Here is a 14,537-nt window from a genome sequence, read left to right on the forward strand (position 1 = left end):
TAAAAGTTAATATTTATATTCAATTTATTATACTATAGGTAATTACATTCAACGATTAAAAATACATATTATTTGTTAGATTTTGGCTTTATGCAGTTGGATAGCATTGTAAATACAAGTATTTAAATAGAAAAAAATAAAATTTATTAATTAATTAAGGACTAAAAATTAGTTTCATAATTTTATGTTTAAAACTATAGAGATAAACTTTTATACATTGAAGAATCTTTATGAAAAACATAATTTATTTAAATAAACAGATTTTAGTTCAATTATTTAATGTCAATATACTTAAATAATTTTTAATTTAAATATTTTGATTGTTTTGGTTTATTTTATTTGAAAATTAAGTAAGATAAAAAATTAGATTGGTCAAGCTTAATAGCTTTAAACACCAATTTGGTAGATAATAGATAAGATGACATCTTTACTCAAAAGAGTTAAATCTGATAACAAATGAACTAGTTCATAATTGATTAAGATATATATATATATATATACAGATATAGTATTAGTTATTTTACTTTTCTATAGAAAGTTCTTATTTTTATTATAAAGAACTATGTAGTAATATAATACTTTAGAAAAGACAATATTATAGAATTATAGCATATAATAATTTTTGAGGTTTCTAAATTTTTGAATATTTTTTTAATAAATATCATTCAAAAAAATAAAACTATTAAGAAAGAAAAATTTTAGTATTTTTTTGTTTTTATGTTCTTTTGTTTAGTATAATTGGATTGAATAAAAGGGTTGTTGATTAATTTTACACAAAAATCAATATCAAGACTTACAAAGCTAGATGCTTTACTTATTCTGATAGTTTTATAATATGGTGACAACAATAAATGATTTTATTTAGCATATTGCTTCTAAGAACTATTTATTTCAAAAATAAGAAAAAAATTGGAATAAAAATAATTTTTTTTATATAATATTATTAATAAATTTTAAACTAAAAAAAATTCAATACAAAATTAATTCACAGATAAATTAAAATAATTAAGAGTGGTTTAAAAAAAATTAAAATAACAAGCCAAATAGAGAAAGACAATTCTTTGGTTTAATTTTGTAATTACATTATTCATTTTGTAATTACATTATATCATTTTTTTATTTATTTTATTCTTATAGAGCACGAATGGTATTTAATGAAAAAAATTAATATCAGATCAATAAATCATGTCTGATTGATAACTTAAGAAAATTTAAAGATATGAATTTTCACAAAGAATAAAAAATATTTTATAATCTGAGAAAAATTAGCCAACAAAAAATCTGTGTAGATGCTATCTAAAGACTTTCATATTTACAAAGTAAGTTTTAAAGTTATGTAATGTTTCTAAATTAGTGTAGGTGTACTATTTATGAATAAATTTACTTCAAATTGAAAATCAGATCCCAATTTAAAGGTCTTTTTACTAATGTAATTTATTTTCATATTTTTCTCCTAATTTTATTTTTATCATTTTCCAAGAGGTTATTTTTAAAGTGCATAAAGTTTAAAATTTTTAAATATATATATATATATATATATATATATATATATATTTGTCATATATTCTTATCTATATTCTATATTAAGATGATTAATAGGTCTTTTGAATTATTAATTATATTTCATATTTTAATAAAATTTATATTTATTGATGCACAATTCTAAATTCATAATTATCTTTACATTATATAGGTAAAATTTTAAGAGACGTATTTTTTGCTTCCAATAATATAACCAAGTATTGAGAATTATTTTTAGAAATTATTATATGAAAAATATAATATATCACTATCTATTTAAAAATAATGTATTTAAAAATAATATCTTGATCATGGTTTTAATGTCATGAAGGTTGTGACAACTTAAATGAATTATGTAGAATTTTTATTTTTATTTTTATTTTTTTAGTTTCTAATCATGCTATAAAAAATTCTATAATAAATTTATTAATGTATATAAGAAAAACTTATTTCCTACTACTTTATATTATCTTTTTATTTTTTTCTATACTTGATTCTTACTTTAAAGAGTTGTTGTCCATATATACATAAATGTTGTAAGTCATCAAATCAACTCACTAGTTGTTTTAGAATAATAAGATGCATTTAGAGTACTTAGAACCACAATATATAGTGAATAGTATTAAAATCTTTAGACAAATAGAAAATTAGAATGTTAGTTGTAGAATTGGAATCTTAATAAGTCTTGGAGGCAATTATCTTAGTTGGTTTAGTATTTTTTATTTATTATTGAATATTGAGGATTATTTACTAAAATAGATATTCATATTGGCCTTCTATCTATACATATTATTTATAAAAAAATATAAATGTTAGTAGTAGTTAAAAGAAGCATGAAAAAGAACCTCATGTCTTTTTAGTTAGTTATATGGAAAGTAGGATTTATAATAGATTTAAATTTATTTTATTACTATGAAAATTATCAAGGCAGGAAAGTATAGCTTGAAATGTATTTTAATATTCTAAAAAATTATAGAATTTATTAGAATTTATTTAGAATTTATTTAGTATTTTTTAGAGTAATTTTCAAGACTTTGATAAAAATGAGTTTTACCACTTCGGAAGCCATTATGAAGAAACGGAGTAAGATTTAAAAGCCACAATAGGTTTTCAAGCTAATTGGGTGTTTTTATACATTATGGTAGAGTCAAAAATAAAAAATTATTGGTTTTACTAGTAAAAAATAGGAGGACCAGTAGCTAATGTAGTCTTTAAAAGAAAGGAGGTACACAAGTCCCATATGGGTTGTAGTACTTTGTAGGTAGTTAAGAGGATAACACTAAGGTCTCGTGGCCTTTATTGGCACCCATAAACACTACTTGTGAACCATAGTGAGGCTCAAACTCTTGATCTCTTAAGCAAGTTACTCTTAAGGTAAAAATTATTTATTTAGTTTTTTATTTATTTACTTTTTATTTTAAATCTTCATAACTTACTCATAATAATTCAAGTTAACATGTTTCTTATACCATTGGAAAGATTAAAAGATTAAAATTTTAAAAATATTTTTTACTTTTATTTTTTACTTTTTAATGGATGAAAATTCAATGAATAGACTATGACTAGTTTTGTAGTGTATGATTGCTTGATTGTACTTGTTTCACTTGTTTTTGTATTTTGCTTTTTTTGTTCTTGCTAATTCCACTTCACACCACCAATTACAAGCAACTTTTAATTGAGACCATCTCATAATTGGGTTGAAGTGTGAATTTTATACTCATAGATGTATACTTTTTAAAAACATTGTAATTCTTTTAGATGGCTTTTACATGCACTCATTAATATCATATATAATTCAAAGTACATATATATATATATATATATATATATATATTTGTCACTACTTTAAAACCAAGACTTTGTCTATCTTAATAAAAACATACTTTTTAAAAACATTGTAATTCTTTTAGATGGCTTTTACATGCACTCATTAATATCATATATAATTCAAAGTACAATATATATATATATATATATATATATATATATTTGTCACTACTTTAAAACCAAGACTTTGTCTATCTTAATAAAAACATACTTTTTAAAAACATTGTAATTCTTTTAGACCAAAAACCAAGACTTTGTCTATCTTAATATTTTTGCTATTATATATTTTAATTTAAGGTGGTAGTAATTATTTTCTATTAAATATGTTGATTTGTTTATAAGATACATTGAATGAAATATTAAAAATTTTATAAATTCTTATTGAATATGGTTAACAAAACCATTATATAATTGGAATAATATTTTATAAAAAAGAAAATAGTTTAAACTTTCAATATCTTATTTGTTACAAAATTATTTGGTCTTGATCTTAGTACAAAATAATCACACCTTATTACCAACTTTAAACACTTTATATCAATAATCAAAAGATTAACTTATATCAATAATCTTTTGGTATAAGTTCTTAAATTAGTTTATTCTCAATTTTTTTTAATATCGAGACATCATGCCATATTTAAGATAGAATTGGGTTGTATTTATTTTTGGGATTCTACCAATATCAAAAGACCTAAGTTCAAAATAGTCTCTTGAAATATTTAAACAAATTTTTGCATTAAATATTGAGACAATGAAGACTATAAATTTTATGGCTTAGAGATATAATTACTTTGGTGTCAAACTAACAATTTGTTGCTAATGGTATATGTCTTCTTTTGGTATAAGATAGGAACCTCTAGACAAAGCATACAAAAAACTTTGAAGTTTTCCAAGATAATATGTAATGTTAATTATAAATTTTGCCTAATACATATTGCAATAGACTTAGCAAAGACTTTAAGACATGTATTACTGTGAAGTTATTAAAACTCTAATCACAAATTGTTGACATAAATTGTAAGAAAAAAAGATTTTTAAATGATTATTTTGTTTTAAAAATTAAACCACAACAGTTAAGTTTTCTTATTTTCTGATCTAATATTTGTAATCCTTCACCTTCAATGTTGGGATTTTTCCTGTACAAAAAGCAACGAAATGAATTATACCATCTCAACTCTTTGCAATAATTTCAAAAGAAAAAGTATGACTTTCTAGTGTATACAATCTCCAAAAGCAATTTGACTTGAAGTAATTAGAATGACATAATTTCCTCATCTACATATTGTAAATACTCTAACTAATATTTAGTCCATGGAGAGAAATTTGTCAACTGAGAGAAGCGTGGTATAGTTATGATTTAGAAGGGCTTTTTTCAAAACATTGTAGAACATATACAAAGTTCATGGAACATGTCCTACACTGTTTTGATAAAAACATTCTTCGAGTCGTCTTTCACATGTCGAATGATTCTTATCATTCTACTTTTACATATGCACACTTCATACATGAGTACCCATTAAAACTAGGAAAGATTTTATATTAAAGCGAAACACACTATGTAGGAAGAGGCCAAACAATATTTACACTCCTTAAGGTAGTCTTCAAGTGAAAATTTCCGAGTTTCCAAGCATTCTGATCGTTTCCCAGCGGTCCATGAGTATGCCTTAAATTAATTCCAGCTCGTTTCCTGTTCATCTCATCCCCATCGAAATCTGCTGCTAGCTCTGTATGGCATGGATAATACATATCTCACCATCACTACTCAACTGTTGTCAAACTGCACCAACATATTCACCTTAGGAAGTACTTCACATCGCTTGACAAGAACAAAACTATACTACAAAAAACAATTCAACATCACACTTTATCGCTTCCCCAACAGTGGGTAATGGGCACAGCTGCCTGCTCATATGATCACGACCAGCAGACACTGGCAGACAGCCATTATGCATACCTTAACCACTTGATTGGAATAAAGGTCATACTAGATCAGGTCAGTACTTGACCCAACTTTCCATTTCAATACTGACGAGCTGCTGCATTCGTGGAGACAGTTCAAACTATATTGCTTGCACTCCACTTCAAAGACAATCACTGACTATGACCAAAACAAACTAAGACCTGTCCAAAGTACAGCACAAACATGCAGGGGAGAAGAGTATTTTGAAATAGCGGTTTCTCACAAAACCCTAACATCTAAGTTCTCACAAAGTTGATCATACAAAACCAGTGTGTACTGAGAAATTTGAGCGTGATACTGAACGAGGATTTTACTTTGAAAAGGGCCAGTAAAACACTAAACATCAACACAAAATAAACTCTCTATCGCTTCTTGGACACACCGACGGTTCTTCCACGTCGCCCTGTAGTCTTGGTATGCTGTCCACGCACGCGCAAGCCCCAGTAGTGTCGAAGTCCACGGTGGTTCCTGCAACAAATTAAATGTTTCAGAAAGAGTCAATAAAACACCGCCCAAGAATGGCAAACTAAAAACATGTGATCACTAACAATTGAGGAACTGTCTCAGAATAATACGCAAATTCAAGTACAGGTCACAATGTAGCATTCGATACATGAAACTCGCAATTCGCAGAAAATTGAATTCAGAATTGAAAGGCTGACATGCATTTTGGAAAATGAGAGTCTAGTGTTTGAGCATCATAATGAAATGCTAGGAGACAAGAATATGCGAACCTGATCTTCTTTAGGCGCTCGAGGTCATCCCTCAGCTTCATGTCCAAGGCGTTCGAAACAACCTGGGAGTAGCGACCATCCTTGTGATCTTTCTTCCTATTCAAGAACCAATCTGGGACCTTGAACTGGCGAGGGTTGGCAACAATAACCATCAAATTCTCGAGTTCAGCAGCGGAGAGCTCACCAGCCCTGAATTCGATTCCACCAAACTTAATGAGCAAGGTTTGCGAATTGTGTCGTCGGTGCACACGGATGGCTTTTTGTCGCAGAAGGACTACATTATTCCTTAAAAAAGTCTCGGAATTCTGAACTTGCAAAGTAAAAAGCACTGGGAAAAGCAAGAGGATATTACGGGCCCTCTGCGTGCTCATCCATCTTGTCAACTTTCTTGTGATTTAAATTTACAAACACAAAACCAGGTTAACCATACATACCTCTTGCTCATGTCAACGTCAGCTTTCTTGCACACCAAGTTGGCAAAACGACGCCCAACTCCTTTAATGGAGGTCAGGGCGAACATGATCTTCTGCCGTCCATCGACGTTTGTATTCAGCACACGAAGAATATGTTGAAACTCTTCACCCGCGATGAGCGACTAGTCACACCCACCATTCTGAACCAATTTAGATCATGAACCTGCACACCCTAAAGTCGAGCAAAAAACACTCCAAACAGAACGGAACCGAAAAACTGAAATTTTTACGTGTAGCACAGGTGGGAGAAACTACCCACCATCGCGCTGTTCGGCGGCAACTAACGTAACAGAGCTTAGGGCTGAAAACGGGATTCGAGCGTCTGGGCCGAGGAGAGAGGGCATTCCAGACAGAGTGGAAGCAACATTTAGGGGTTTGCAAGGGTTTCCCCGAGCCAGCGTTCATTCAACCCACAATTCGGATGGGTCCCACTTTCACGAATCCCCTCGTGAAAGTTGACATAATACATGGATGAAAGCACCTAATTCTAACGTCCATGTACAGCCTGGATGAAGAAATTAATCAATAAATATAACAAAAATTATAGGCTAGATTAGGAGAACGTGTCCGTTGCCAACGGTCGCGAATTTCACTCCCACTTTCAGCTGAACGTTCTTCTGGTTCCGATCACTCAGACTCTATTCCACTGTAACAGCTCCAAGCCACTTCTCCTTCACCCTCTCACGGTTTCAATCTTGTTGTCTCTACGTTGTGAAATGCAGTAATACTTGCCGTTTCTAATTTCTGATGCTATTCTAGTTGAGGAGCAAGTCCACGAGCCGGAGGAGCATAATGGCTTACTAAGACGGGGATTGTGATTACAACCAGACGTGACCGTTCGAATCGTAGCTAGGACGAGGTTCTGTCCTGATGATTGTGGAAGCTGTGTCGGATTGCGATCGTCTACACTAGCACAGGCGGTGTGGGTTCTCTTGATGGATGGATTGGACTCATAATTCAATTTCAGGGATTGCCTAGTGTCTTAGGTGGTGGTGTAAAGTAGTCGCTTGACGAAGTTTTACACAAGCACTGGCAAGACGGTAGTTGAGGAGATCAATTCGCGGTGGGCTATGGAGCCCACGGAGCTGAAGCCGAATCAACCAAGCGAGACAGGGAACGAGGAGGCAGTGCCGCAGCGATCTGGCATGGTGGAATCACCCAAGGGATCGCCAGTGCAGGAGCACAGGGGGATCAAGCGCTATCGCCGTGACCGAGGGTCGTCCGCCAAGGAGAGGATCAGCAAAATGCCCGCTTGTGTCCCGGGGAAGAGAAGCTCAATCTACAGAGGCGTGACCAGGCATCGTTGGACGGGCCGATACGAGGCTCACTTGTGGGATAAGAGTACCTGGAATGAGGCTCAGAACAAGAAAGGGAAGCAAGTGTACTTGGGAGCTTACGACGATGAGGAAGCAGCCGCTAGAGCATATGATCTAGCCGCTCTCAAATATTGGGGACCAGGGACTTTGATCAATTTCCCCGTCACAGACTACGCTAGGGATGTAGAGGAAATGCAGTCGGTGTCGAGAGAAGAGTACTTGGCGTCTTTGAGAAGAAAAGGTAGTGGATTCTCGCGAGGCTCGTCCAAGTTCAAAGGGGTTACACGACACCCTTCGATGGGAAGATGGGAAGCCCGCCTTGGCCAAGTTCTTGGTAACAAGTATCTGCACTGGGGAAATCCTGGCAGTAATATGTCGCAGGAGGAAGCTGCTGCTTACGACTTTCAAGCTCTGGAGTACAGAAGCCTCAATTCCGGCTCAAATCTCGATCTAAGCAGGTAATTACCAACTCTCCAGACGTTGTTCCCAACATCACATATTCTCGCAAGACTAACACATCATTGATGTCATGTATCCCTCTACAACTTCACTTCCATCTGCTCTTACTTACTCACTAGAATTCATAACACTATCTTTTCACAGATATATCACGTGGTTGCGTCCAGAGCGGGCACAGACAGCCACCACAAGTTACCAGCCAGGAGCAGATACCACCGTCTCTGCAGACACTCTCTCGCGTATGAAAGAAGAGGAAGAAGGAGGTGCGAGTCCAACGTCATGGGACGATGGCCCTTCTCAGCGGGATGAGGGTTCTCAACCAGAAGAACAGCAAAGACATCAAGCATGGCCTGGTCAATTGAGCGAACCATATCAACTCCCTTCACTGGGCGTATTGCATTCTAACTCTCACAAGAAAGTCACCACCCCTTCAGCGCTGAGTCTACTCTTGAGCTCTTCTATATTTAAAAGCATGCGTGAACGCTCCAGCTCACTTGCAGTAGCTGCAGAGACTGACACAAAATATGAACCAGGGCTTGAATTTGGAGACCATTCTCAATATATTCAAGGTCTTCATATGAACCGCAGCCTGCACGATGAGACTACCAGTGATATTTTCAGTCCTCGTCTTCACTACGAGATGAGCAACTTCCCTCCCAGCTATGGATCCTCTGACAGACTTGGGCAATTAGATGAAGGTGTAGTTATGTCTGGGGCAGACTCTCAAGGACCGTCTTTCTCAGATAGTCCTGCATACTGGGATCCATTTGTACAGCCCCTAACATCACAGCAACTGACATCGTGTTAAGAGTTCCAAAGTCATATATTCCACCTGGAAGCAAACTTTCCCAACCTTCCCAAGACTTCCCAGCATTTGTGTTAGTGACGACGAGAGTTGCAGGGATACATTGCTAGAAGCAGTGTCAACTGACTGCCTGAACAGTGGAAGGTGCCATTGGCACGCGCCTTGGAAGACGAAATACGCAGTGGGAAATTCTACCAGAGCAGTTGCATGAGGTCAGTCTACCAAGCCTCGAGCTCCTAGTGCAATTGGAACACCGTAATATAAGACGCCGATATTAGATGATGGGAATTGTCGTCCACCTCTTGTGACTACACGAAATATTTTAAAGGTAATTGCAGAACGCAATTGAGCCAAGCAGCAAATCTGCACTTAGTATGAACACTATCTGCGTCTCCCAAAGAGTTATTGTAGGCCTGTTGGACATCTCTCTCAACCTCGATCCAAGGGTGTACAAGATTCACTTGGGCTCAAAACATTTTTGGTGGGTTTTGTAGATATGAAGTGCTATGAGGTTCTTACTACTGCCATTCTTTGCAGTCCTGTAATAGAAACTGGAGCTGATGATTTAACCATATTCACTCATTAGATTTCTACGTGCGTCATATCCCTTTCTCGCCACATTAGAGGTGGGATGTGATGCTGTGATCTGACCCATGCTTTGAGCCACACGTGGTGGAAATGTAAGGTCATGCAAGCTGAAGCCTCAGTAACTACCTGGCTTTACGTAGGACTTTTACTGAAAGAATACCTCGAAACTGCAGTCGGCAGTGTAATCACAAGAAACTGATTCCCTGAGGATGTACGCACATATCTCGCTTGTGTTGAATTATACTTTGAATTGAACAACCCTGAAGTAATAAGCGTAGGTTGTCTTTGCAGAAATTGAGAACTCCAATTCCTCGCCACAGCAGGGTCTACCGGCTGGGAAAAAATAATATAATCATTTGACAACAGTTCCATCTCTACACAAGACTCCACACATTCACTGCCATTTCGGCAATGAGTTACATTTTCCATCAAACAGTAATCATAATGCATTGAAAGGGTAATGAAAAGGTACTTGAACCGAGCATCAAAATTATGCTCTCATTCAGTCTATAATCTTATGATCACAATCTTATGCAATGCAATTTACGCAGGTCCCTGAAGTGTGGATGCTCTATAATTGAGCCAAGTTAGGTGTAACTTCAAAAACAATAAGATGAGCATCAAGAATCTTCCATCATAGCTTTTGCGGCATCGATGAGAAGGGGACGTAACTCCTCGCTTGCCCGACCAAGCACGGTATAACCCTCCTTGTCTTCAGCATCAACATCAGCTTCATTACGTATGAGCAGAAACGCCACACGGCGGTTATCGCAAATCACAGAATGCATCAGCGGAGTCTGCAACATCCGATCGGTGGCTTCAATATCTGCTCCTGCCTCCAGCAGCGCCTCACACATCTCCACATGTCCGGCGCTAGCAGCCCGATGCAACGGCGTGCATCCTACGCTATCCTTCTTGTTCACCTTCGCGCCAAACCTGATTAACATGTTGGCGATCTCTACATGGCCCTTACTAGCGGCATAATGCAAAGCCGTCCTGCCACCCTCGTTGACTGCTCCCACATCAGCGCCGAAAACGAGAAGAACCTCCACTACTGCGATGCGTCCAACGCTCACAGCGGAATGGAGGGGCGTCCACCCCTCCTCATCACTCACATTCAACAAACTCTTGGAATCACCAACCCCCTCCAAGATCTTCTTCACTACATCGACGTGCCCGCTTGCAGCAGCGACGTGTACAAGGGTTCTTTCGTCCTCGTCACGAAGCAGACGCGCCTTCTTAAGCTCCTCCTCAGATAGATCCTCAAAGACAGCTGGGTTCCCTTTCACAGCTGCTTCAAACAACGCATCCGCATCAAGACTTGGTCTCAATCCCCCCAAAACCTCCATAGCTACGAATCCTCCTCTTCCTTCTCAGATTGCCTCCAACAAATCCTCTCGATGCAAGGAAGCGAGATGTATATTTTACAAGCTAAACCCAACTGCCATCCTAACCCTAATTTCTACAATGTCGAGATTTCAGCATCGCTCTTGCAATATGCACACAGCAAGAAGAAGAAGAAGAAGAAAAAATAAAAATAAAAAAAATAAAAAAAGAAGACCTGTCCACCGAATGCAAGACCGTGAAAAGAGAAACAGAAGGCAAATTGCGTTTTCACAAAATGAGAGATCCAACGCGCAATTTAGAGCCACCAAAACCTCCGTTACGTCGGAAAACTGAATAGGCTAAACCCATGTTCGGTAGAACGCCCTTGTCGAGAGACTGCCACGTCGGAAATTCTAGAATGGAGTTATTGTCGAGCTGGCAGTCTTGAGCTGTGACGTGGAGCACTTCCATCCTCTGTTGGAAGTTTTTTTATGCAAAATTAGGTGAGGTGATAGAACTTGTATCTTACTTAAGAGGGAGTGGTTTAAACCTGAACCCGTCAACTAGAATTCCTGTGTATATTGATCCTTTGGCATAGTCAGTTTAAAATTCAATTCTGTTCCAATGTGTTTAATCATTATTAATTACTCCTTGAACTCTCTTTTGTGTGCCATTTATGGTTTTAGTTGTTGACATTTCATTTATTTATTCGTTTTTCTCCAATATAACAGCTCATTTGCATCCATGTCTCTTGATTAGGAATGAATTATCCTTCTGTTTGATATTAATGTGTCATTTTGGATGTTGTGGACTGTTCTATTCCAAACTTTTCTATGAATATATATTTCATGATTTTTTTTATTATTTTAAAGTAAGTGGTGAACTTTCGTTTGAAAGCTATTAACTGTTCTAAAGCTGCAGATTATTTATAACGACTTTTTTACATTTGTATAAAAATAGGTCTTTTCAAAGCAAATTAAATTACTCCTTTTATCAACCATTATATGGAACTTAAAAGTTATGGGTTACCTAGTTCTAAAAAAAGAATATGAATATTTTTATTATAGATTGTATTCAAGATTTCGTTATTCAGATACAAGCTTATTCTTAAAATTTCATGATTGGAATAGAAATAAAATCATTAAGAGTATCATTGTTTAAATAAAAGAACAACCAAGGGTATTGATGCTTACAAACGATTAACTCCACAACCCTTGTAGCTGACAATATAATTGTCAAATCATATAGACACAAAGATGATTGAAAACTTACAAAAAAATGTAAAATTAAACCCTTTGCATAGAAATGGATATCTCAATTATACTAGTAAAAAATAAAATAAAATAGGCTGTTCTTTAATCTTTTGATTTGCATACAACCATGATTTATTTTTGGTAAAATGTAATACCTTGTTATCACAATCAAGGAACTTACCTCTCAAAGCTCAAACTAACAATTTATTAAAAACAAATGTGGGATTAATCATTAAAAATTCAAGGGATAGTTTTCCTATTCTTAATTAAAATGTCCACTGATGTTCTGATAACTATTGATTGATTTGTTCACACATGTCCAGATGTAATTTGCATCCAAATGCTTCAAAATTGCAGTCATCCATACTTGAATGTTAGACGTTGAAATCCACATGAAAAGACAAAACAACACCACAGTGAAAGACAACTGAGTGTGACTTATTATTGTGAATGGTGGGGGTGAGGGGAAGTGACAAGTGCCGGATGAAATCATCTCACAATAACCACTAAACTTGCTTTTTCCTCATTACCCATATGTGAGGACTCGATATTTTTTCCTTCCCTCTTCAATGTAATATTTAGTATTTTCAAAGTGCCTTTGGGTTGTCACAAGTTAATAATGTGGAAACAAAAAAATTGTAATGGAATGCTAAATCTATGTTAAAAGAATTTTGTCATCTCATTAAAATTTTAAAATCGCATTATATCTCATCACCAAACTTGTATACCTTGTGGCACCTTAAAGTTCCAGATATATATATATATATATATATATATCTGAGGACAGACACTCACATATAGACAACAATTGGGAACACACTACTTGGAGCTATGCGGTATGAGGCTGCCTTTACCCAGGTTCACATTTTGAAGATCCGCCAACTAAATCTTCGACGCCTTCAATCCCCCTAGTGTCGGTGGTGGATGCTAAGTTCTGCTTGGCTTTGATTGAATCAGATTCTGTTTATACTATAATTTCAGATTTGAACGAATGTTTATTATACCAAGAATCTCGGTATCGCAAGTTTTTTGAAATTTATTTACTATATTCTTCGTGCGCGGGAGTCTGTGCTCTCAGTTGCCGAGGGGTTTCGTGAAAGAGAGAGTAATGGCGTCGAACTCCTGGTCTCCTCATGAGAAGACGAGGATACCGCGTCCAGAGCGTCAAGGAATGGCGAACCGGATCCTGCCAAAACTGGGCACGCTCATCAAGCACGGCGTCTTCGTTCCTAGCGACAAGTTCGTGTACCATGAGTACAGATGCAAGATCAGCCAGAATGAGAGGAGGCTCTCGGTCAGCCTTCACGAATGTCCATGGCTGCAGGAAAGACTGAAGTGTTTGGATGATGCGCGCTGCCCGACCATTAAGTACCTGCCTTCCAAAGAGGCTCCCACGGAGTTGTTGATGTCGCCAAGTGCGTTCAAACTGGTGGCAGATTGGGCGCGGGAGGGTTACAAGGAGGATTACGAGTGGAAAAGATGTCCAGGGGCCTGGCATTGCAAACATCTCATTGTGAGGACCATGGGAAGGAGGGCGGTGCGAGAGGGGGTGGCCCTTGGTGATGTTCGCAACTTCTTTATCGAGGATGTTGGTTGGCACCATGGCATTGGGAAAACAACATGCAAGGCCAAGGTTACGTGCCGCAAGCACTTTGTGAGAGCTGATTTTCCTGAAAGCGATTTCTCCCGGTTGGTGCACTTCCTACTTGACACGGGCGACGAGGACAACAGCGAGGAGAAAGATGAAGACGAAGACTGGCAATGTGATGTTTTGACCAGAATCCCGGGTAATGGGGAATGCATCGGACTATCGTCGCAACTCAACTCGCTGGCGCCGATCACTCCTGCGAGCCATCGTCTCGATGATGACTCGGATGGAGAGTATGAAGACGACTGTTAAGAAGAAGTAGAAGATGCTGGAACTCCAGGTAACATGTTTGTGTCAAAGAAAGACAACTGAGGTCCGATTTCCAGGGCCATGCAGGGACGCTGTGTTAGTTCATGGTTGCAGTGCTGTTGTACAGAACTCTTGCAAATTTTGAATGATGCTTTACGTCTGGTTCTTCGAGGCGTCTTCTGACAACTGCACATGCAGAAGTTGACTAATATTTCATAAGTCTCAAAATTTACGGAACCGATGGAACTCATCTCTTCTACGAGGAACTTAATCCCGTTCCCTGAACTATTCAATGTCCAAATCAATCACGGCTAATCTGCGTCAATCAGGTTGCTCTGAACCAAGTTTTTTCTTTATTGCAGCTCAAGTCCTGAATAA

The 14,537-nt window shown here is 36.4% G+C and overlaps 3 protein-coding genes across 3 annotated transcripts; 1 reads left to right on the forward strand and 2 right to left on the reverse strand.

The window, feature by feature from the left end:
- Positions 1–5,600: 5,600 nt before the first annotated feature.
- LOC112284097 (small ribosomal subunit protein uS13z/uS13y/uS13x) lies at positions 5,601–6,880 on the reverse strand. The gene is made up of 4 exons (XM_024523637.3): positions 6,775–6,880; positions 6,477–6,637; positions 6,043–6,231; positions 5,601–5,776 (listed from the first exon to the last, which is right to left on the reverse strand). Exons 1-4 carry the CDS (start codon positions 6,775–6,777, stop codon positions 5,671–5,673), a joined length of 459 nt encoding a protein of 152 aa, XP_024379405.1. The 5' UTR covers positions 6,778–6,880; the 3' UTR covers positions 5,601–5,670.
- Positions 6,881–7,065: 185 nt separating this feature from the next.
- On the forward strand, positions 7,066–9,897 carry LOC112284093 (AP2-like ethylene-responsive transcription factor SMOS1). Its single transcript, XM_024523629.3, has 2 exons — positions 7,066–8,289; positions 8,435–9,897. Exons 1-2 carry the CDS (start codon positions 7,586–7,588, stop codon positions 9,096–9,098), a joined length of 1,368 nt encoding a protein of 455 aa, XP_024379397.1. The 5' UTR covers positions 7,066–7,585; the 3' UTR covers positions 9,099–9,897.
- A 207-nt stretch (positions 9,898–10,104) lies between these two features.
- On the reverse strand, positions 10,105–11,378 carry LOC112284095 (uncharacterized). Its single transcript, XM_024523635.3, has one exon. The coding sequence runs from the start codon at positions 11,030–11,032 to the stop codon at positions 10,304–10,306; it is 729 nt and encodes a 242-aa protein (XP_024379403.1). The 5' UTR covers positions 11,033–11,378; the 3' UTR covers positions 10,105–10,303.
- Between the last annotated feature and the right edge of the window lie 3,159 nt (positions 11,379–14,537).

This window comes from Physcomitrium patens, chromosome 6 (genome assembly GCF_059467195.1).
Source record: "Physcomitrium patens ecotype Gransden chromosome 6, ASM5946719v1, whole genome shotgun sequence".
NCBI classification, from domain to species: Eukaryota; Viridiplantae; Streptophyta; class Bryopsida; order Funariales; family Funariaceae; genus Physcomitrium; species Physcomitrium patens.